Source organism: Aythya ferina, assembly GCF_964211825.1.
Source record: "Aythya ferina genome assembly, chromosome: 2".
Classification (NCBI taxonomy): Eukaryota; Metazoa; Chordata; class Aves; order Anseriformes; family Anatidae; genus Aythya; species Aythya ferina.
This window is the reverse complement of record NC_140297.1, coordinates 142748598-142769730: the sequence shown is the minus strand read 5'-3', so window position 1 is coordinate 142769730 and position 21133 is coordinate 142748598. Positions and strand designations below refer to the sequence as shown.

The window sequence follows — 21133 nt, the reverse complement described above, 5'->3', positions numbered from 1 at the left end:
GTTAGGACACATAGGGCCTCGCTTCACCAGTGTGGTTAAAAGTACAGACACCTATTTTTATTAAATCTTATTCCCAGCCGTTCCCTTATCTCCCATTCGTCTCACCAGTCAGGTATTTTACCAGTGTTCCCTGTAAGATTTACTTGCCACGCAGCTGTTCAGTCTGCAGAGCATGTAGCCATCTGTTCTGCTCCAGCCAGAGCACTTGTACAGAAAAAATAAGGATGAAAGTGAATATTGTTGCCTTCTAAAATGCATTCTGAAATTGAACAGTTCTCAAGGACATCACATTTGAGATTTCTGTCAAATCAGTCGAATTGTGCAAGACTTTAAGGAACACAACAAGCAGAACAAACATTTTTGCTAAGAACTTTCCAGTCACTAAGACCTTACCACCTTGCTATCTTAATTATCTTTCAAGCAAAACCCATGTCAGAACCTGCAACTTAGTTAGAAATTCTGTTTTTCTGGGCACACACCATAGGCAAGCTCCCACCCAGCCACACTCTTTCACAACTTTATAGTTCCCTGTATGCATGGGGAACAAGTCTCAGGCACAGAAGTGAAAATTCACTTACCTGTCACAAGATACAAACCCACACACCTGAATCATGAGTTCAGAGATAACAGCGTAGTTTGGTTTGGGTTGGAAGGGACCTTAAAGCCCTTCCAGTTCCAACCCCCTGGCATGGGCAGGGACACCTCCCACCAGCCCAGGTTGCCCAAAGCCCCATCCAACCTGGCCTTGAGCACCTGCAGGGATGGGGCATCCACAGCTTCTCTGGGCAGCCTGTGCCAGTGCCACCTACCACTGAAGTCTACCTCTACATAAAGGGAATCCAAGGAGTGCTGGTAACTGAACTGAGAATTTCCAAACTATACTACCTATGCAATGGCTGGGAGATGTCAGGATTTTTTTCCTAACTGCAGGAAGTAACAATTTGTGCAAGAAATACAAATCTACCAATACAAAGAAACAATTAAATCACTCCCCTGCACTCATGGAGCAGAACACGCCCTTGTTGTGCAGCCATACCATTGCCTGTAGCCACCTCAGTGTTGTAAGTGGGTGCAGTAACACAGGAAGCTGCAAGTGCCGAAGTGATGAGAAACCCAGTGAAGCATTCAGCTGTAACCTCTCCTCTACCACAGCACACCAGGAGTACACGTAGAGCCGCAGGTCACCCATAACAGGTCATCATCTTCTGCATGATGTTGTGCTGGGTCTGGCTGGGATGGAGCTAACTTTTCCCTGCAGCAGCCCATGCAGTGCTGTGCTCCGCACATGTAGCTAGAACAGCAGTGCTATCACACCAGGGTTGTGTCTGCTGCTGCACAATACTGGCACTGCATCAGGACTTCCTCCAAAACCTCTCCAGCATAAAACTGAGGTATTTATACATACTTTTATAAAAGGCAAAAGCAGACATTTTGATATCAAGTAGGAAGCAAAGGGTTATTTAAAACTGTTTAATTACATGTTTCAGGTAAGCACAGACAATACAGTAGGTTCCCCACCACTGAATATTTACATTCTTTTCTCTAGGCTTGAGCTGTTCATTAGGAGTCTCTCTCAATCAACATCCTTGCTCAATCAATTTTGCTGCAAAGAAGGGTATTGGAATAGAACTATTGTAGGAAACTTCATTTCACCAAGGCATGATTTTGTGTGTGTGTTTTGTTTTTTGTGATTTTGTTTTCCTCCTTAAAGAATCATCTACTAGCAGTTCAAGATACTTTGGGAGAATTCTGGCTTCCAAGAATGACCTGAAGAATGCATTGAAACCGAGCAGTGTGTTGAAGTCCTGGAAATACTTATATCAATACCAATACGCATGTTGTAGAGCTGGAATTCTCTTTTCCCACTGGCACTGCCACCGATGTGTCGTTTCTGTTAGGACAGTTTTACACCAATTTTGTTTTGTTCTTTTTTCATTAGCCTTTGGGCCTCTTTCTCCATCTTCTTTCGCTGTTGTTCTGCTGCTCGTTTTTCCCTTTCTGCTATCTTCTGTTGCCTGTAATTAGAGAAAAATGAACTGCTAAAAAAAACAGGAGTCCAATTTACAGCATAGTCAATAACTAGCTTATTATAACTAATAGAAAACAGAGCCTCAGTCGACTATAGTTAGTCTCAGAACAGTTACTCTTTTGTCATACTAAAGGTCTTTTCTCAGATTAATATGGTCTTAGGCAGTAATATTCCTTCAAATATCACAGATTCATAAGGGTTGGAAAAGACTGCCAGGATCATCTGGCCCAGCTATCCCCCCTAACATTTAGAATCTGAAAGCCACTCAGTTCTCAAAGATTCAGAATAATTAGTTCAAGTAGTGGACAATTAAAAGGCCTAATGCTAATTAGAACATAATTAATCTAGTGCTACAATAGCAAGATGACCTGTCTTTTCAAATTCAGACCAACACAATTTGACTTGTCTTGAACATGAAGTTCTGCCCCTCCTTTTCCTCAGCACAGGCATCAGTAGCTGTGCTCTTCATAATGCAAGTGCTACGAACATTTTCCATGTAACCAAGTGAGATGATAACTTTTAACATTCCCTTTCACTTGCTCAGGATCCGTGCTGTACTCTATTTCTCAGGGACACGTTATAGCGCTCATATTCCAAGTGACACATTGCAGCTTGCTCCTGTACTTCACCATCAGCAATAGAACAGTGTTCACAGGTCACTCCTGCTTTGCATTTGGCTTATTAGATATTAAAAAAAAAAAAAAAAAAAAAAAAAAAAAAAACAACACTGCCATGCTGCTTGCAAGATGACTTAAAAATAAAAAACGGAGCTTCATTAATTTGAGGAGGAGAAATTTATCAGATTTGGTAAGAATAAAGAATAGCTCATTAAAAGAGAATAAAGAAGTCTAATTGGTAGAGCGTAAGGAGTTAACTTTCAACATATTAATGTTATCTGTGTATGTCTGTAAAACGTTCAGAATTAAAAACCATCTTCAACCGAGGCAACCTTCTTTGGTAAATTGTCAACTATGGGCAAGCTGGGCACACAAAACAAAATACTTGAGGTATAAAGACTACACATTATCTTTGTACTTGACAGTGGTAGGAGAGGAATTGTACTTAATACCTTCACGGTTTCATTTGATTGATTATTAATGGCTAGAAGTTTTCCTATCCCCTAATAAACTGCTCTGCTGTCTTGAAAGAATGAAATTAATCATTTACATCAGAATCTACCTCTCATTCCTAGTGGGGTTAAGGGAAGCCCAAACTTTTATTTTTTATTTTTCACACCTCTGAACTGATGCAAAAGAGGGCAGGACGCACATAGAGGCAGTGCAGTTCCAAAAAGAGACAGTGGAGTTAGTTTAAAAAAGAAAAAAAAAAAAGGAAAGAAAAAAGACGCAAAAGGTGTTAAGCAATTTTGCTATTCACTTGCTGTTGTGAAATAAGGAAAGTTATAGCAGATCAGGTTTCTTTCCCCGTGTAAACTACAACACAGAACACTGCACAGTAAAGATTCCTGTAAGGGGTTTCCATGCCCTCTACTGGCTGAGTGATTTTATTGGACTTGAGTTAAGTCCAAATGAGAAGTGATCTTTGTATCATCTCAGAGGTACTGAAGTCACCAGAAAATACATACAAGTAGCTTACCAGGAAAGCAATTGCCTTTTACTGCTCTTTTACTTGGTCACTGTTCAAAACACTGGTATCTATTCCAAACATTTTACTTGTTTTCAGTATGAAGTTACTACAACCTTTTGAGCTCAGAAAGGTTCAATTTCTCAACAAAGAGCCTACGACAAACTACAGCCACATCTGACTCACTTATTCTGAGCTCCAGCACAAGGAGTTCAGCACAGTTTGGATGGAATGATACCAGTCATTTAAACCAGAAAAGTATTCATTATTGATGCCAGCCTTGCTTTGCACTGCTAACACTAGTTATGTCCAAAAAAACTAAACCTCTTTCACTGGTTAGCAGAACACTAATTATAACCAGAACAGTTAGCAGACATTCCAGTGGTTGTGTTTGTTTTTTTCTTACTGTATGCATTCTGAAAAACTAAGAAGAATGATTTCATTTCATCATCATTTTCATTTCTTTCAATACAAAGAGTACAAAAAATATTCTCACACATTGGACCTTTTACACAAAACTACTTATTAAACCAAGGACCATTTATGTTAACTGTTTCCACTGGGGAAAATAAAAAAAGAACAATTCATTGGTATTAGAAAGTCTAAAGGTACATACAGGTATCTACAATCTGCAGCAGCGAAGTTCTATCTAACTTCAATTAATTGCAAAGAAAAATGAAAATCCAGCTTTCATCCACCACACTGCTTTGCCACTGACTGGAAGATTTCAGTGCTACCAGCCCAGAACTTGCTGGGGAATGGGCAAGAAAACAGACTCCAGGAACTGCTCAGACAACAACTGCAGATTACTCCTCAGCACTGTCTTCCAGCACGCTTGGATTTCCAGGAAGCATCTGGCTTACTACACATGCTTGCTTCAACTGTTGCTGTGTGCATTAAGTCACCAGGGAGAAGGCCGCAGGATACAGTCTGCCCTGCTATTAAGAGGCCACAGACCATTTTAGCATGATTGAGCACTAAGAACAGACTCCAGATTGCTCCCTTACTACACACGCCTGAAAAACAGAGCCAGGCCTATCAAGTACTATACTCAAGTTTTGTGTCAAAAGTTAGATGTTAATTCCACCACAGATACCTACTGCAAGAGAGACTGTAAGCCCGGAAGGCATTTCCTACCAATCTTGCTAAATATCAGCCAGCATTTTCCACAATTAAAGAAAACCACTGTAATCTGATGTGTCCTGAATAAAACAAAGGTTTTACTTCACACAGCTGGGGTACAACTCAGACAATGATCAGTTGTACTGAAGTGGCCATTCATAGTAGGCCAAGAGATATGTAATACAGACAGTTACAGTTCTAGTTGTGCTCCGTTCACTTGAAATATTTGGACACATACACATAAATCCCTACTAAAACAAGTAAAGTTCAATACTTTTAGTGGGGCAGAGGAGGAAGCCTCTCAAAATTAACTACTCGAGCTGAAGCCTTTCCATAGTAAAAATATGTCAGGCCAAAAGCTTCCGAACAGCTTCTACCAAATAAGAAAATTTGAGAAACTCCACTGCTATTCCCATGCAAGCAATCCCTCTCACTAAGCATTCTAAAGCACAAACCTGACAACTGGCAGAAAATATACCTTCAACCATACCAGGAAAAATCCACTACACAGACAATTTCACACTCCAGAAACAAACACACATGCACTCACTGGATTATTACTGTCTAACTTCTGTAAAACAAGTCCACGCTCGGGAAAGCTTGAGTACTTGTTTTTATAGTCTTAAAACCAAGATCTTTAATGGAATGTGGTAAGGGCTCAGTAAAACACACTGCTTTTGCTAACTGCAGAGGCTGCAGTGTCATTCCCCAATTCCAAATAAACAGGATTTTTCATTGTCTTTCATTTTCTTTGTCTGGTGCATCACAGGTTGAGTCTCAATAGATTGCACATCTGAGATTAAAGATCTTACCGAGCCTATTGATGTTCTTTAAAGGCACTATCCTTGGAACAAAAACAACCCGAAGAAACAACATTCGGATATATCATATAGCTTCTGCAATACAGTCTTGAAACAGTTTCAGTAATAATGTTAAAAAACAACTAACTAAATATTAACCAGAATGTCAATGTATGTTTGACAGCGTTAGAATTGGTTGAATTTATCATCCACCACTAACGCATCAAAAGCATGCTTCTTATGTATGACTTCACTCTTGTACTCTTGAACAAGAGAGTAAGACATCTTCCCAAATAATGGCACAATAAATAGCTCTACAGAATCTTCTTTCTGAAAAAAATACCCTTTTTCTTTAAAAAATTCACAGGTTTAGAATTATTTTTAAATATATCACGTCTTTATTTCCCATTGTCACTATTGTCTCACCGAAGCCGTAGATTTGTGATTTTCTGAGTAGAATAAGAACAGGTTAGGAAGCTGGAGTGATCTGAGGCAGGTTATCTGATCATGTATCAAGCTCCTAAAGTTTGATAAAACTTTGAAATTAAACAGGTTAACATAAGTCATTGCGAATTCAGATCATTGTGTGCAATTAGCTTCAACTCAACCTGCATCTCACTACCATTTGTACTTCAACTTCTTAAAATGGAAAAGAAGAACAAAAGAGATGAGGTATTCACACTAATTTTGTGAAGCACTGAGAATGAGAGAAGTGCTACAGAAAACAAACCTGCACTTGATTATTTTGCATATAAAAGTTTTTGTAGTGCTATGCTATTTTCATTTACCTAAGAACTTCTTCTGCCTGCCAGGCAGCATCTTCTTCTTCTTCCCAGGCATTTGTATTTTCTTGCCAAGTATCCAAGTCTCCCAGTTCAGGCTGGAACAAAACAAGAAAAAAACTCTAAGCACGTGGAAAAAATAAAGATAAAATCACTTATTTTTAACCCTGATGCTTCAGGCTTCCAGAAATATCTAAGATATGACAGTACTTCTCAGTTTACTGTTCACGTTCTAATACTGACTTTTTGCCTTTATATTGTTAGTGTAGATTTTTAGATTCTGTTGCTGGGGAACAAAGGAAAGAAGGAAGTACTAGAATGCATTTTTAGGAAGAAGACAAGTTGAGCAGGTGAACTGAGTAGATGGTATTAAAAATTTCTGGAAGTTGCATGGACAGACCAACATTATTCCCTGAATGCTGTTTTTACTCACCAGAGCCCTTTCCTGAATTATTTTCATTATGACAGTCTAAGGAAGTGTTATGACCATTCTGTACTGCTTTCTGCCTAGACCACTTTGTGTACTACATTAAACAAAGCACTGTTAAAGAAGGCAAAAATTAAGAAAAAAAATGGGTATCTCCCTCTAACAGCCAGGCTATTGCATAGCCAGGCTATTTAGCAAAATAAGAGCAAAAGTTAGGAGACTCTTAGAAGACAAGCTCTATATAAAGAGGAGGGAGAAGCAGAAAGTTAAATATGGGTTCAAGATTACAAAGCAAATAAAACCCACACTTCCTAGAAAAAAAAAATAATAAAAACTCTTGTTAGAAACTTACTGTGTAGAGTCCAAAAAACATGTAAGTCATTGGCTTACAAGATTTGCTGGTATAAAGGTGCTTGGAAGCTCCCTACCTTTTAACCACTGGTCTGTTAAGCTTCACAGTAGAGTAAATAAATTAGAATTAGATCAATTACTTCATTACTTTGAACCACATACTCGATTTTAAAATAATTTATGTTATTCCACAACTATTCCTCTTGCTCTTCACAATACAGAAGGCAGATTATTCCTTCTCCTAAGGAAGTCATTTACCTGTCAAATAAGAGATCAATACTTAGAGCATACTTACAGACTGGTGAATAAAAGGAATATCTTGCGTAGCTGCTAGTCTGCTAGAGAATCCTGTGTTTCCCTCTGGAATCCCAAAATTTAAAGGTTCTCGTTTTTTAATAACTATCTGAAAATATTCAAAAAAGGAACAAAAAGAGAGGTCAAAGCACTCTGACAACCTATGACTGTATCAAAACACAAAAAGGGCACAAAAAAAGGAGAGATCTAACAGCCACATCTCCCAGTATTCACCTGAGCTACCAATTACATGAGATATTCCTTGGAGAAACCCTGCTTTGGAACACAAGCTATTCCAGGTACTTCAACAGCACCGCTGTGCAGACAGCCTAAGCTTCAGTAGTTGAAATGCAACTCCATATCACATCAACTGATAAAGCTCTGTGCTAATTTGGCTGAAAAACGTGCACTAATGCTTCTCCTGAAAGGCAAGTTAACAAGTTTAACACAGTAGCTAAGATCCTGTATCCCTTATCTGTCTTGACCTCAAGACATGAGCTTACTCACTTGCTTTGTTTAGCCTATTTTAAGCCCCTGCTGCTTCCAAAAGATCCCCAATTTCACTGACTGTACAAACACAAGGAGCAATGCAAGAAAGCAAACAGGACTAGACAATCTCATTTCGCAATGGCAGATGTGGTTATCCGACTGAAATTCCATTTCCACACCGTCGATATGAGCAGGAACACAAAAGGATTCCACCTCAGATCTTGGGGTTCCATATTGAGCCCCAACACTGTGGAACTGCAAATACAAATTTGTACTTACAGGTTGGTAACAGGGCCAAGTTAGCAGCAATGGTCTATATGGTGCCTGCAGTCAACCCTAGAGATGTGTTTAAACTGAACCAGTATAGCAGTACTTAAGCAGCATGGACTCTTCCTGAGTTTTATGCTACACCAGAAGCTTAATTCATTAAGAAAAAACATCATGAGAAACAAAGGAGAAATCCACCTCTCCCCCAGTCCTCCTCTGCCCCCCAGATTTTCTAAGACCAGAATCCTCAGAAGACTCTAGTCCACACAGTCTTGCAGATCCCAAATATACACAAGAACAACCCCACTATCATCTCCAGTTCATAGGAGCACCAGAGAATTAAGGTTTGAAAGGGCCTAGGGGGTCTCCAGATGAACCTCCTGCTCAAAGCATGGTCAGCTCTGAGGCTGACAAAGGTACACAGGGTTTATGCAGTTGGGTCTTGATGGAGACTGGACCACTCTGGGCAACCTGTTCCAGTCCTTGACTGCCTTCATGATGCAAAAGGTTTTCCAATCGACTCAAAGCCCTGTAGGTATCCAACTGGAATATTTCCACATGGAAACAAACCTTGCAATTTACCAGAACTTTAATTAGAAAAAGTTCGTGGTGTTAATATTAGTGTGAAGATACCCATCTCTCTATTCTTCAAAAATCTGACCTTTGAAGAGCAAGCTATTTCGAAATATCAGCTCCCTAACAACACTCGCTCCAACACGGCTTGGTAAGACAGGAACCCACTGCTTTCTGAAGCAGCAACGTTGCTACATCAAACATCAGTAAGGGCAGGACATCAAGTGTCTCTGTTCAAATACCAAAGAGGTATGAGCACAAGTGTCTTAGTGCAACTGTGCTGTTTTTAGAATTAAAAGCGAGGTGAGAGTTCTCACATTTATACTTCCTAGAACAGTTAGACTATGAAACTCATCGTAAGTTTCCAAGAATTATAAGACTAGCAATGTAAACACTAACCAGAATCACATTTGGTAAGGTCTGAAAGTCAGCATTTTAATCAGCCAGGTTAGACTAGACATCAGCATCTATTCTCCTTTCAACAGGACAACATACTTTTGCCTGAAGCACTGTCTATAGGTTGCCAATTTACTTATAACCTATATTAAAACATGGAAAGCCCTCAGTAAGTATAGTTGAAAACTCAATACCTACTTTTTGAGTTTTTCTTATAGTTGGTGTCATATCTTTGAAATAATCAGGTTCCATTTGTTCCAAAGGGTTTTGCTGAGCTGCCACATTACCATTGCCACCTTCAATCTTCACACTGGTGGGTGCATCCTCATCCCATGAAGACCAGTCTTCTACTTCTGGCTGTAAAAGTAAATGATACAAATTAATATCTGAAAGTAAAAATGTGTCTTAATGTATCTTGCTAAGACAACAGAACTGGTACAATCACTCTGTTAAGTAATTATTAAATTACCTACCACTGAAGCAATTACCTGTTTGGGAACAGATGAATAATCCACTGTGGTTGGCAAAGTTATTTGGTCTCCACTTAATTTTCGCCCTCTTCCAGACCTGAAAGAAAAATGTAGGATTCCTCCAAGCTCTGAAAACATGAGCACTACGTTTTAAAAAAAAAAAAAAAAAAAAAAAAAAAAAAAAAAAAAAAAAAAAGGAGGTCTGAGAACAGCACTGCTGAAAGTAGCCTTGGCTAAAACATTAAGTGCCTAAACTACCTCAGTATTGTCTACTGCTAGTAAGACTTCCATCGTGAATTTAAAGTGGGGCTCACACAAATTTCAAGTGCCATTTACTCTTCACATTTCTTAAAGAGTTGCTCCTCCTCTGTTTCTATGCCAGTTTGAAAAGAGATGAATTAAATCAGTTATTTGCATATAGTCAGTTACAGTTTTTAGATTCCCAATGCTAAAGAAGCAAACACTACAGATCTGTATTAGCTCAAAGATAACCATTTCCACTGGAAACTGAGAAATTCTTCTATTGTCCTGAAGCGTTAAGCTGCATTTAACAAATCGTTTGTTGAGCTGCTCGATTTGAAAGCCCCTCTAAAGCACTTTTCCCTTTGAAGTCTAAAGATAGGTAGCAAAATGTAATGCAAGTCAACAGCTTCTGCTCAATACATGCTTCTATTTAATAATGTCGCAGCGAAAGTGTTTCAGCAACTGTAGCAATTTTAATTGAAGACAAACACTAGTGCATTGCTAATAAACAATGCAAATATTTACTTCATGACATTAAAAAAAAAATCACATTAACAAAATATTTTTAGCTGACATTTGCTGTATCTTAAAACCTTTTAACACAAGAGAATTAATTTGACACTGACACTCGTGTTCTCCCCAGGTGTCACCTCCTATATCAAGACAGTCACCTAACTGACCTTGGACCTCGATAGCTTTGAAGAGCAAAGATCTGTTTATTGATGCTGATGAGAATGCCACAGGGAACTGGCACTTGGAGTTCACGTCCATTATTGTTATTATTATAGAACATTCCACCATCACATCAGAGCAGCTGAATTGCTTGTAACACAAGGTCCACTGCACACCAGTGAGTGACTAGATTATTTTTTCCTACTTTTGACCAAATTATACCTCCTTAGGAAAGATCAGGTGCTATCATCAAATTTTCGCTTCATATAATTAACTCTAGCCCATTCAGAAACTGCTCCTTTATGCTGAAAAACAACAGTTTAGTTCCCGTGCAAGAAGTCTTCAAGACAAGAAAATCTTAATTGTTTCAGGTTTTTAAGAATGAAACTTACAGCTGTCTAAGTCTTGAAGTCTTTACAGTGTTAAGAAATTAAAATAAATGTAGCTCAGAAAAAGCTATTACTAAGTATAAGGCAACCAAGATAGGGACAAAATTCTAAATTCTATCTTATGTAGTATATATGCATAGGTTCAATCTTTGAGCAGGTTCTGTTGTAAAAAAATATTACTTAGGCAACCAAATTTAAACACAATTTCCGGATTATATCCTTGGAAAAAATTAAGTCTTCATACAAAAGGTCATCTACTACTGTGGTGTCAACAACGATAAAAATGTCATTGTTGTAGGCCTGTTTGACTTACATACGCAGTTATATGAGACCTGTTTTAATCTTCTCTTCACATGAAAATATTTGTATGTACTTGATGCTAGATTCTGTAACAAACAAAAATAAAACCAAAGCTCCCTCAAACATATTAGGAACATCTGATACTTGGGCTGACTGGATTTGTTGATGTCTCTAACAGAAACCTAAGCCTGGAAACAGCTGCTTCCCAACCATCATTAGACTGATCACTGCTCTGAAGACCAAATGTCTCTTGGTTTTGTTTATCTACAATAATTAGCAGCATCCAGATTTGTTAGCAAAATGAAGATTTTAAACAGAATGAAATTTCACCTTATTTTGTAATTATACCTGTTGTTTGCTGGAAACAGTGGTATCAAGGAGGCTGCCGTTCATCAAAAAGTTAACTAAAAAGATGCCAAGTGCTATGCACAGGCTTTATGCTGACTAGAGAGATGCACAGTCTCTGCAGGCACTTGTTTAAATTAAAAACTAAGATACGTAATCCAAATAAGTACTAGCTCATATCCATCAAATTAAAATGCACATTTAATTAAATCACATTTGTTGGTTACCAAGCTTACTCATATGCAGGGGTGCGTTATAAGAAAACAAAATTTATCAAACTACGCTTTGCAGCTGACATTAAAATGAAGAACTATCCGTGGTTAATGGACTGAACCAGCTTGATCAACTCACTTGCTTATGTGAAAGTTTTAACTAACAGTTATTAAGAGAAGAAAAGTTCTCCTATTTTTTGCTCCCAATCAGTTCCTCACCTGTTCACTGCAATGATTAAGTTCATTCAGAAATTGAAAAAGAAGAAAATTGTTTATTACATTCAGTGATAGTACTATCTCTTTCTAAGAGATATCTTAACACCTAGATTAAGGGTCCACACGTTACAGAAACATATATAAAATATATGTTACAGAAATTATGCCAACTTGGTGTTTTGACTTCTCAAAGAACTTGAATGGCAAGTATTCTTAATTTAATTTAGAATTCAAATCACAAAACTAAAGCTGACAATAAAGCTATCAAGTTGTACGCAGCATTAAAATGTGCCTCTTAAAACTTCAGTAGATGTGGAATGAATTTACCAACAACTAGTTAAAAGCTTCTTCTTATTTATACAATGAGTAAAGGTAAACAGGACAAAAAACAATTCAGATACTATTTTGTGTGTACCACATGCTCTGCATATGCTTTAATCTCAGTGGCAAGGTAGTAGTTATCATACACAAAAGAATAATACATTTCTTCAGACTGCTAATTGTTTAAATAAAACAACATCCTGTAAGGGTGATGAGAAGGAAAAGTAGTCCAGAAGATGGCACAGTATCCGAGAAGATCAGCATCAGGTACTGTTGAACCCTACTAATATATAACCATAAATCTGTATATATAACACATGTGTTAGAGATAAAAACACACACACGTGTGTTTTTATATTTTTTTGTAATGCTTCTAGATACTGCACTGCTGCGTTCACAAATTTACAACTCAAAAGAACATTAAGTGTTTTTGCTTTTTCTTGCAAGTTTTAAGATGTTCATTTTTAAAAAAGGAAAAAAAAAAGTGGTTCTCTGAAACTAATCACTGTCCTCTAAACATTTGAATTAACCTTTAGCAGGCAGAAGAACCTGAAGTCTCAAGCATCTCAAGCAACTGTTTCTTGACCAAGCAGGATGAGAATTAGTTATATTTACAATGAAAGCCTACTGACTGATGACTGGGTGGATGCTGCCATTAACTGAACCTCTTAAAAAAGAGAATATCACTTGCCAAATCCTTTTTAAAAAAATTGTGAATGGTTTTTAGTCATTTGACAGAGGATAACGCTAAAAGGCAATTTTTAAACCCTGTCATAGCTGTTCAGAAAACAATCCCCATTAGAGCTATCATAACACAAAAATTCACAGACTCACAACTGTATTACATAGACTTTTGAACTCCACAGGAATGTGCAGACTGAAGAATGGATTTGACTTGTTTTGTATCCTTCTTGATTGTTTTGCAATTGGTAGCAAAACCAGAATTAGGAAAAGAGGTGGGTATGTGTTGGGGAGAAGGAAAGACGAGAAAGAACTTGCAATTAAACCAGAAAAGGTAACCAAATTAAGTACGTGTTTACCTGCATATTAACTTTTTAATAAAAGAAAGCACAGCTGCCAGGCAAGTACAGATTTTAAAGAGCCGAAACTGTGTTATGGCCATGATGAGAAACCCTTCCTGCAAAAGAAAAAAAAAAGTTAGATGTAGAGCATTATATATCTTTATAGCCCTTAAAGCCAATTTCCTTAGTTGCTCATAAACAGGGAACATTCTGTGAAGCTACACTCATGCAAGAAAAGAAAAGAAAGGAGGTACCTGGAGCAGAGGAGTCTACCTGCCTACTACCTGGACATTTCACTGATGTAAAAAATGCAAGCACCTTATGTGTACAGCCTTTAAAAAAACAGCACATAATTATAGATAAAGTGACAATTAAAGACACTTTTGAAGTGGAAGTGCTGGCAATCAGCTGTGGTGACTGTACGCCTTAGACACTAACAATGCAAGGAGAAAAGAATTATGACCAAGAAGCTCGCACCTCCTTAAGCAAGTCTTGCAAATGCAAATTATAAATGTACATTAAATCAGCACTAAGTCAAAACCCAAAAGTGGCTGTTTAAAGTTTCCAGTGATTTTAATTGGAAACGTGTGATGAGAACAAACATTTTATTTTAGTGACCAATGTCACTGAAAGATCACCAGGGAAGAAGGATCCTGTCCACACTACGTGCGCTACAGCACAAGTTAATCCCCTGGATACATCAATGCTCCTGTGACAGCTCAGATTATGCTAACAGACCCAGATGAGCAAAAATTGATCTTTAGCTGAAACCAACAATGCTGGCTGCTATTTTTCAGCGTCAATTAGAGACTTTAGTAATTGATATTCAGTGTATCTATACTTATTCCAATAGGTCCCCTCAAATAGGTGTAGACCCAATTAGAATAATAAGCTGTAATTCAAGGATCCCTTTTCTTTTTTCTACAGGTGAACATCTCAGAGTAAGGAAGAAGAGGTTAGGCTTCACAAACAGCTTTTAATTATATGCAGCTACACTTGTAACAACATTTTCTGTTGCCAGTTTAACATACCTCCTGGTGAGAAGAGAAGGCAGCCCTGTGACATCTTCCTCAGGCCATGAGTATTCCATGGAAGGACAGCTTGATTTCAGATACGCTATGGCATTTAAATCACTTTTTATATTCCAGGCTTTAAGTTAGGAAGAGTCAGGAAGGTGGGTCATTAGGTAGGCTGCTCCAATACTGCCCTGAGGATTTTATTAAAAAGTACATCGTGGGATTTGTGAGCTTCACGGAGCTTAGATTTACTTTATCGGTGCTCATTTGCAAGATAACTAGTATTAAACCTAGTAATACAGCGCTAGAAATACTACTTCACATACAATCCAGAAAATATATTTGAAAATTTTGTGTAGGGTTGCCACTAAGCAAGTAGGTCCTTTTACTGAAAAAAAAAAAAAAAAAAAAAAAAAGGCTTAAGCCTTTGTATAAGCACCAAAATTACACCAAATATATAACATAACCACCAAATTACAGGCCATGCTACAAAGCTGTAGCTCAGGAGAAAGGCCTTGCAGGACACATTTCACCTCTACCTCGACACTAGCCTTGTCTTAGTCTTATTTCATGGGAGACTCCTTATAGAAGAGTGGGTATTAAATGGACTTTTTACCTAACAGGAACTGGAAACAGTCAAACTTCCCACAAAAAAAGTAGTAACATCAGACACCAGCCAACACACTCAGCTTTCCAATTTAAAAACAGAACTATTATTTGGTATTGTACTCCTGAACTTCCTTACCTTCTGGCATAAGTGATTTGGACAATATCTAGGTGACAGGATAATGCATCAGTCAAAAATTTGAAGGATTTAGGAACAGTAGAAGCTAGTGAAAGAAAAAGCAGATGGCAACTGGATGGATAGCTCTCTATTCTAAAGGTAAAGATTACTGCACAGGAGCACTTAATTGGCAAAAGAAATTGTTACTTTAAAGAGATGCAGCTAAAAGCCATCTACCTGGGATTTCAGGAATGAAGAGCAGGTGACCTGCTGAAATAAGAATAAAGGTATGTCTTTTCTGAAAGGAAGGTTATTTAGAAGCTCATTCCATTCTTCTTCATCAGAATTCACTCTTTTATTGGCTCGGGGGTCAGAGGGAGTTAATAGAAAGATACTCTACAGTACAAAGAGTAAAGCAACTTTCCTACTGTTTAGCCTACTGAACTGCCACGCTAGACAGTCCAGGCAGACCCTAAATTTAAAAACAAAACAGAACAGCCCACTGATTGAAATGATTGTTTTAGGAAGCACTATTACTCAAAAATATCTAGACTCAATATTATTTTTGCCTAAATTCAAACAAATAAACAAACAAACAAACAGAACCCTCAAGGACAGTCTAGCTCACAAGTTCTTGAAGCTCACCGCTGACAAGTGTTTGTTAGTCACCAGAAATTAATGCATTTTTTCCCAGGGCATTCCTATACACGTCTGCACACACTTCAATATCACCCACACGCCTGTTCAGCAGGGTTCAACAGCTACCTTCATTCTCCACACCGCTCAGGTGACTCCTTGCTCTGCTTCCTATGTGCCACGCAGAAACTACAGCATTATACTGAAGGAAAGCGAGACACAGCCATGTGCTGTACGTGTGTGTTTGAGCCATGCTCCCCTTTAACTATGGCAGTATCAAGCCTTTCAAGACAGCAAGTAGCATTTTGCTTTCCTCTGCTCTAAGCTTTGATTGTAACCTCCCCAGTTAAGTTAAGCCCTGTGATCGAAGTTGTCAGATCCGCAGCCAGAGTTTCAGCAACAGCAAGGAATCACTAGGCACAGTACTACCAGCAGTCACACAGCTTTAAAAGGTACTTTTATCAGTGTATCTAGTTTTTCTACAGCTAATTAAGATGTGAAGCAGCACATATGCATTAATTTTGGCAGTATGTTAAAAGTTAGGTAAAAAGAATCCTAAACCAAGTACTTGGTTCAAGATCAGGACACATCAAGCATTCCCTACCAGGCATCTAAAACGGCATTTGAAGTGTTTGTGTTATTGCATTTTTTGAGTTTAGTGCAAACTGAATTCACCTGATAACATTACATGAGACTTGTTAGGTAAAACAAGGTGTTCCTTGTATTTCTGTTTCTTCTCCAGCCTGGCAAAGAAGAGATGCACAGCCATGTACAGCACTGGGACAGAACACGGAGTGGCAACACTCCAGGAAGAGTCCTCAAACATTTCTTAACAGATGGAGGCAGAGGTGAAACACCGGACTAGAATTCAAAAAATCTGATAATCTGTCAGCCTGACACAGTTTGCATGTATCACGCCCCGTGCCTCAGCTTCCCATTTGTAACATGGGATGGAGCTTTCCTTCTCCCATTAACATTCCTTCTAATGTATAACATTTATCAGACTTACTGTCAACTGAACTTTTAAGCTCCATTGCAACAGATATAAATAAGTAAATCAGGACATGAATCCTAATTCATCTAATTTTAGCAGTCAGTGCAACAATTTTGTAAAAGTTAACAAATTTAGCCAGAGTTTGATTCACGTATCTCAAGCCGCCTTCTACTGGAAAGAAGTTACAGCAATTGCTCAGGTGGAAGTTGTGCACCACAAAGATTAGAGCATGGTAGCAGCGAGATTTTAAACACATTAGAGACGAGTGAGAAGCCCAAGGCAACTTAGCCCTGGAAACATTTTATGGATCAATAAAGGAAATATAGGGAAGGGAGGGAAAGTCCAGAAATGTACTGAAACGGTTTTACGCTGCGCTCAGCTTGCAGCAGCGTTAGAGCTCCTGGCAACTCGGACCTCGCAGGCATCAGCCTGAGGCACACACCATCCAGCTGAGCATGTGAACTAAGGTCCCAGAGACAAGATGCTCACTGACCATCACCATGCAACAAGCACCTTGTTGTCTGCAGGAGCACTTCCTCTTTTATACCTAATTGCACACACAAACACTAATTAAGCAATATCTCAAGAGACAGAACCAATTCTAAAACAAAGTCACTTTCTGGCACTCAAACTGTTTTAAAGACTTAAGGTTTTTGTTTTGTTTTGTTTTCCTCTTACTGAACTCATCTCCTTCCATCAATTGAAAAGATGACAGAAGATTAATATAGAGGGCACCTATCCTCTCCTCTGCTGCTCCTATGTTCTACTTGTAATGCTGACTGATGCATGCCGTGTTGCTTTCTTGAGATATCATCATCTTCTGAATGGAATTTCTGCCTTGAATTACCACTGCTTTGTGAGTTGATTGCACTTTCTTTCACATCAGCTCATCTGGGACTCTGCAATGAATACATGAAGACATCTTGGAAACAGTGGCTTTTACTTGCATTAAATACAGCTAATTAAATAGCCAAGGGAAGAAGTCTATATCAAAATTAAAAATAACTTGACTGAAACTGAACGTTTCCCCACCAACTACATATTTACATGAGTAACCACAAAAAACCTCCTAAGGCAAAATGAGACGTCTGTTTCCTGGTACAGAAGACTAACATGCCCTTGGGTACTCACACGTGTCAGCCCCAAAACTCCACAAGAGCACCAGTGAACCAGCATGTCTGCACTAGAACAAACAGCTGATAAAAAAAAAAAAAAAAAAAAATCAAGAAAGCACCATGTGATTAGTCCAAAGTTTAAGCAGCAAGAATAAGGTCTCTTAGAAGTTCAATTTGTATAAAAATTTTAAACAAGCAGTGCTACCACATCAGTCTGAAGAATGACCAAGTCGGTTTACAGGGAGATGGAACCTTACAAAGATTAGTAAAAAGACCTTAAAAAAAATAAATGGTTCTTTACAAGCACAAAACTCCTCCTCCAAATCATGTACATTAAAAGATGTACAAAGACATTGACTTTTTAAAACAGCAATGTAATGATTCAGGAGCAGCATTCAGCCAGGTACTGGAAGCAAAAACCAGCATCTCCTGCACTTCAGAGAGTAACCGTGATCCTGTAACCTAGTGAAGATGCTCCACTCCCTTCTTCCTGGATGATTTGATCCTTTTTTTTTTCCTAATCACTTTATGTAGAAACATAATATTGGGAGTGCTGAGGCAGGAGGGAAAAAAAAAAAAAAAAAAAAAAAAAAAAAAAAACACACAACTAGGCCAACATCTTTATCATTGATTTTGATAAATGGATAGATGAAATGGAAATGTGGCTGAATCTCATAGCCATGCTACTACAGCATGATAAGTGTAGCATCTGTCTACATGCGGGTGGTTACAGGGAACTGTAGTTTCAACACTGATGTTCTCAGTTTCAGCGTAAGCACCCTAAATAGGAAGTTACAAGGTAGCTGGGAGAAAAGACTGCTTCTTTGCCTATGACTTACTGGAGTGAGACAAGGCATCCAAGGTGCTCAAATCCAAAATCCAAGAAGATATTTCACGATAATTTTTTGCAGAAGATGCCAACATTTAAGAAAGAATGAGTTTGTCTCACTAACTAAACACGAAAACTAGCCATATCTAAGTCTTTCCTAGACACCTAACTGTTTACAGACTGGAGCTTAAACTTTTTATTTTTTAAATCTACTTTCCTATAGTCATTAAACTTCTAGGCTACTACCACCTCAACTCACCCCTTCCTCTTGAAGAAAAAGAGCATAGTTCCAATCTTGTTAATGCAAGTTCTTGAAACTTTCTATTCTGAATTAGAATTAGTCCTGTTTTTTGGGGTAATGTTAGTTAAAACAGAAAATATAAGTCCATTAACTAGGCACAGTCATTCTTTAATAATTCGTTATCTATATGTGCTACTATCTTCTGAAAAACAGATGCAGAATATAAAGATGGAAGCCTTACAATCCCATGATACTACACTGTAACTTTGGTCGTACAGTTAATCTTTGACACAATGAACTACTTCATATAACTCCCTGCACAGCACTGGAGTTCCCAGACTCCTACACAGCTCACGATACCCCAGTTGTACCACAGTCTTTACTGGTCACCCTGGACTTAAATTATCTGTATCCACACTGAAAGCCATAGACATAAATTAACGCACTCTTGCTACTACCACAAAATCATCTTGCAACATCCGCTGTCCAAACAAGCAGCAATAATTCACCGCCGTGATACACCATGGGGCGTGCTGTACGGGATGACTTGAAGAAGCCCCTCCACAGCCCAGCAGCATATCCAGAGCAGCCAGCAGGACCATAAAGCAGCAAGCTGCGCTATTTTCCATCAGACGTGCCACGGAGGCACCACGAACAGTGACCACGAAGCAATGACCACGGAGCAGCGCCCCACCGCCGGCCCAGGGCTGAGTTTCCGAGGGCAGCAGACACCGCAGGACGCCGTCCACCTTTGCTCTCCAGGATCCGAGCCCCTCAGGGGCGCACCGCCCACCTCCCCCACGGCTCCCAACCGGCGGCCGCCTCCCGCTCACCTGCCCCGGCCGGGAGGCCGCCGGGCGCCGAGGCGGCCAAAGCGCAGCCTCCGGCCGCCCCTCATTCAAAGCCTGGCGCTCGCCACCGCCTCCCGCGCCGCCATCTCGGCCTCCTGTCACCGGGGCGACTGGGCCGCCCCTTCCGGCCGCGCCGCTTCCCCCGGCCCCGCCAACCAGCGCCGCCCGGGCCGCCCGGCTCACGCCGCCCGCGGCTGTAGGAGCGGGGCGGGGAGGGGCGGGTTGACGTGGCCGCCCTGCGGCGCGGAGGTGTGGGGTTGGTCCGGTAGTCCCCCCCCCCCAGGAGTTTTAGCGGGGTTTTTGTCGCGTCAGGAAGTGTGATAAATCGCCCTTATCTGTGTGCCGCCCGTGTGGTCCTAGAGATAGTCCTAGGCGGCTGGCTAGGATGCTGTAAATGTGGGAAACGTGCTGAAAATTTGGCTGAAGTGGCTTCCCGCTGGGCGTTCCTTCAGCTGGCGTTAGCTCAGCTGGGTTGCTTCACCTAGAGCTTCAATAAACGCTGTGTGTCTGCCAGCCTGACCCAGATGCAGTTAGTGGTTCGATATCGATGTGCAGGATTTGGGTGGAGGAAGATGTCGAGTAACCTAATGGGAGGTTTTTCAGAGCTCTGTGTGCACCTCTGGTTGAGTTATATTTGGTAGGACCAGCAGACCAGGGAAGGCTTTGACCCTTCTCACCAGTACAGTGTCCTGGGAACACAATAATACAAAGCACCTCCAGCCCTGAACCACCCCACCCACTTCCTTCTGCTCCCATTAAATGTCTTTCCTCATAGCCTTCCTGTTCTGCAAATAGACATGACCTGCATTTTTGCCTTTCCTTACAGCATAGGAAACACTTCAGTGATCTCTAACTCTGCATCACTTCAGATTATGTATCTAGGCATACACAGTCCAGGAGTCCTCCTGGCTATTGATGACAACTGGTTGATGGAGGTGGTGGGTGAGCCACTGAGGAGAGGTGTGCTGCTGGGCCTTGTATGGACAAACAAATAAGGACTGGTTGGAGATGTAAAGGTTGGGGGCAGCACTGGCTGTAGTGACTGTGAGGTGGTGGAGTTCAGGATCCTGTGTGAATGAAGCGGGGTAATAGGTAGGATTTCAACCCTGGACTTCAACTTCTTCAAGAACCTACTTGGAGCAATCCCATGGGTTATGGTTCTAGAAAGAAGGCGGGTGGGTGGGGGTCAAGAGAGCTGGTGATTCAAGTAACACTTCCTTCAAGATCAAGATCAGTACATCCCTATGAGTAAGAAGTCAAGCAAAGGTGTCAAGATGAGCAAGGAGCCCCTGGGAAAACTGAAGCAGAAGGAAGTACACAGTATGTGTACTTCTGAAAAAGGCACAGGCCACTTGGGAAGAATATGGGAATGTTGTCAGAGTATGCAGGGATGTGACAAGGAAGACTAAGGCCCATGTGGAAT

General features: G+C 39.8%; 1 protein-coding gene across 5 annotated transcripts; it reads right to left on the bottom strand.

Annotated features, from left to right (window-relative positions):
* Positions 1-1456: 1456 nt before the first annotated feature.
* EBAG9 (estrogen receptor binding site associated antigen 9) lies at positions 1457-19849 on the bottom strand. Of its 5 annotated transcripts, none has more exons than XM_084509743.1 (8): positions 19693-19849; positions 14336-14511; positions 13323-13420; positions 9603-9727; positions 9313-9471; positions 7391-7498; positions 6324-6415; positions 1457-2015 (listed from the first exon to the last, which is right to left on the bottom strand). In XM_084509743.1, the coding sequence occupies exons 4-8, from the start codon at positions 9720-9722 to the stop codon at positions 1895-1897; spliced, it is 600 nt and encodes a 199-aa protein (XP_084365869.1). In that variant the 5' UTR covers positions 9723-9727; positions 13323-13420; positions 14336-14511; positions 19693-19849; the 3' UTR covers positions 1457-1894. The 5 variants fall into 5 exon arrangements, with proteins under 5 accessions (XP_084365869.1, XP_084365866.1, XP_084365867.1 ...); XM_084509740.1 differs by having other exon boundaries at positions 9603-9681; positions 19693-19848; XM_084509741.1 differs by lacking the exon at positions 19693-19849 and adding an exon at positions 17522-17568 and having other exon boundaries at positions 9603-9681.
* Positions 19850-21133: the final 1284 nt, after the last annotated feature.

Excerpts from the sequence above, each read along its gene's own strand:
- EBAG9 (XM_084509740.1), bottom strand. The coding sequence starts at position 13,405 with ATGGCCATAACACAGTTTCGGCTCTTTAAAATCTGTACTTGCCTGGCA. Across the intron at positions 6,416-7,390 it reads TTCCTTTTATTCACCAGTCT|CCTGAACTGGGAGACTTGGA; the intron begins GTAAGTATGCTC and ends GTTTTGTTCCAG. Across the intron at positions 2,016-6,323 it reads CAGGCAGAAGAAGTTCTTAG|GCAACAGAAGATAGCAGAAA; the intron begins GTAAATGAAAAT and ends CTCTAATTACAG.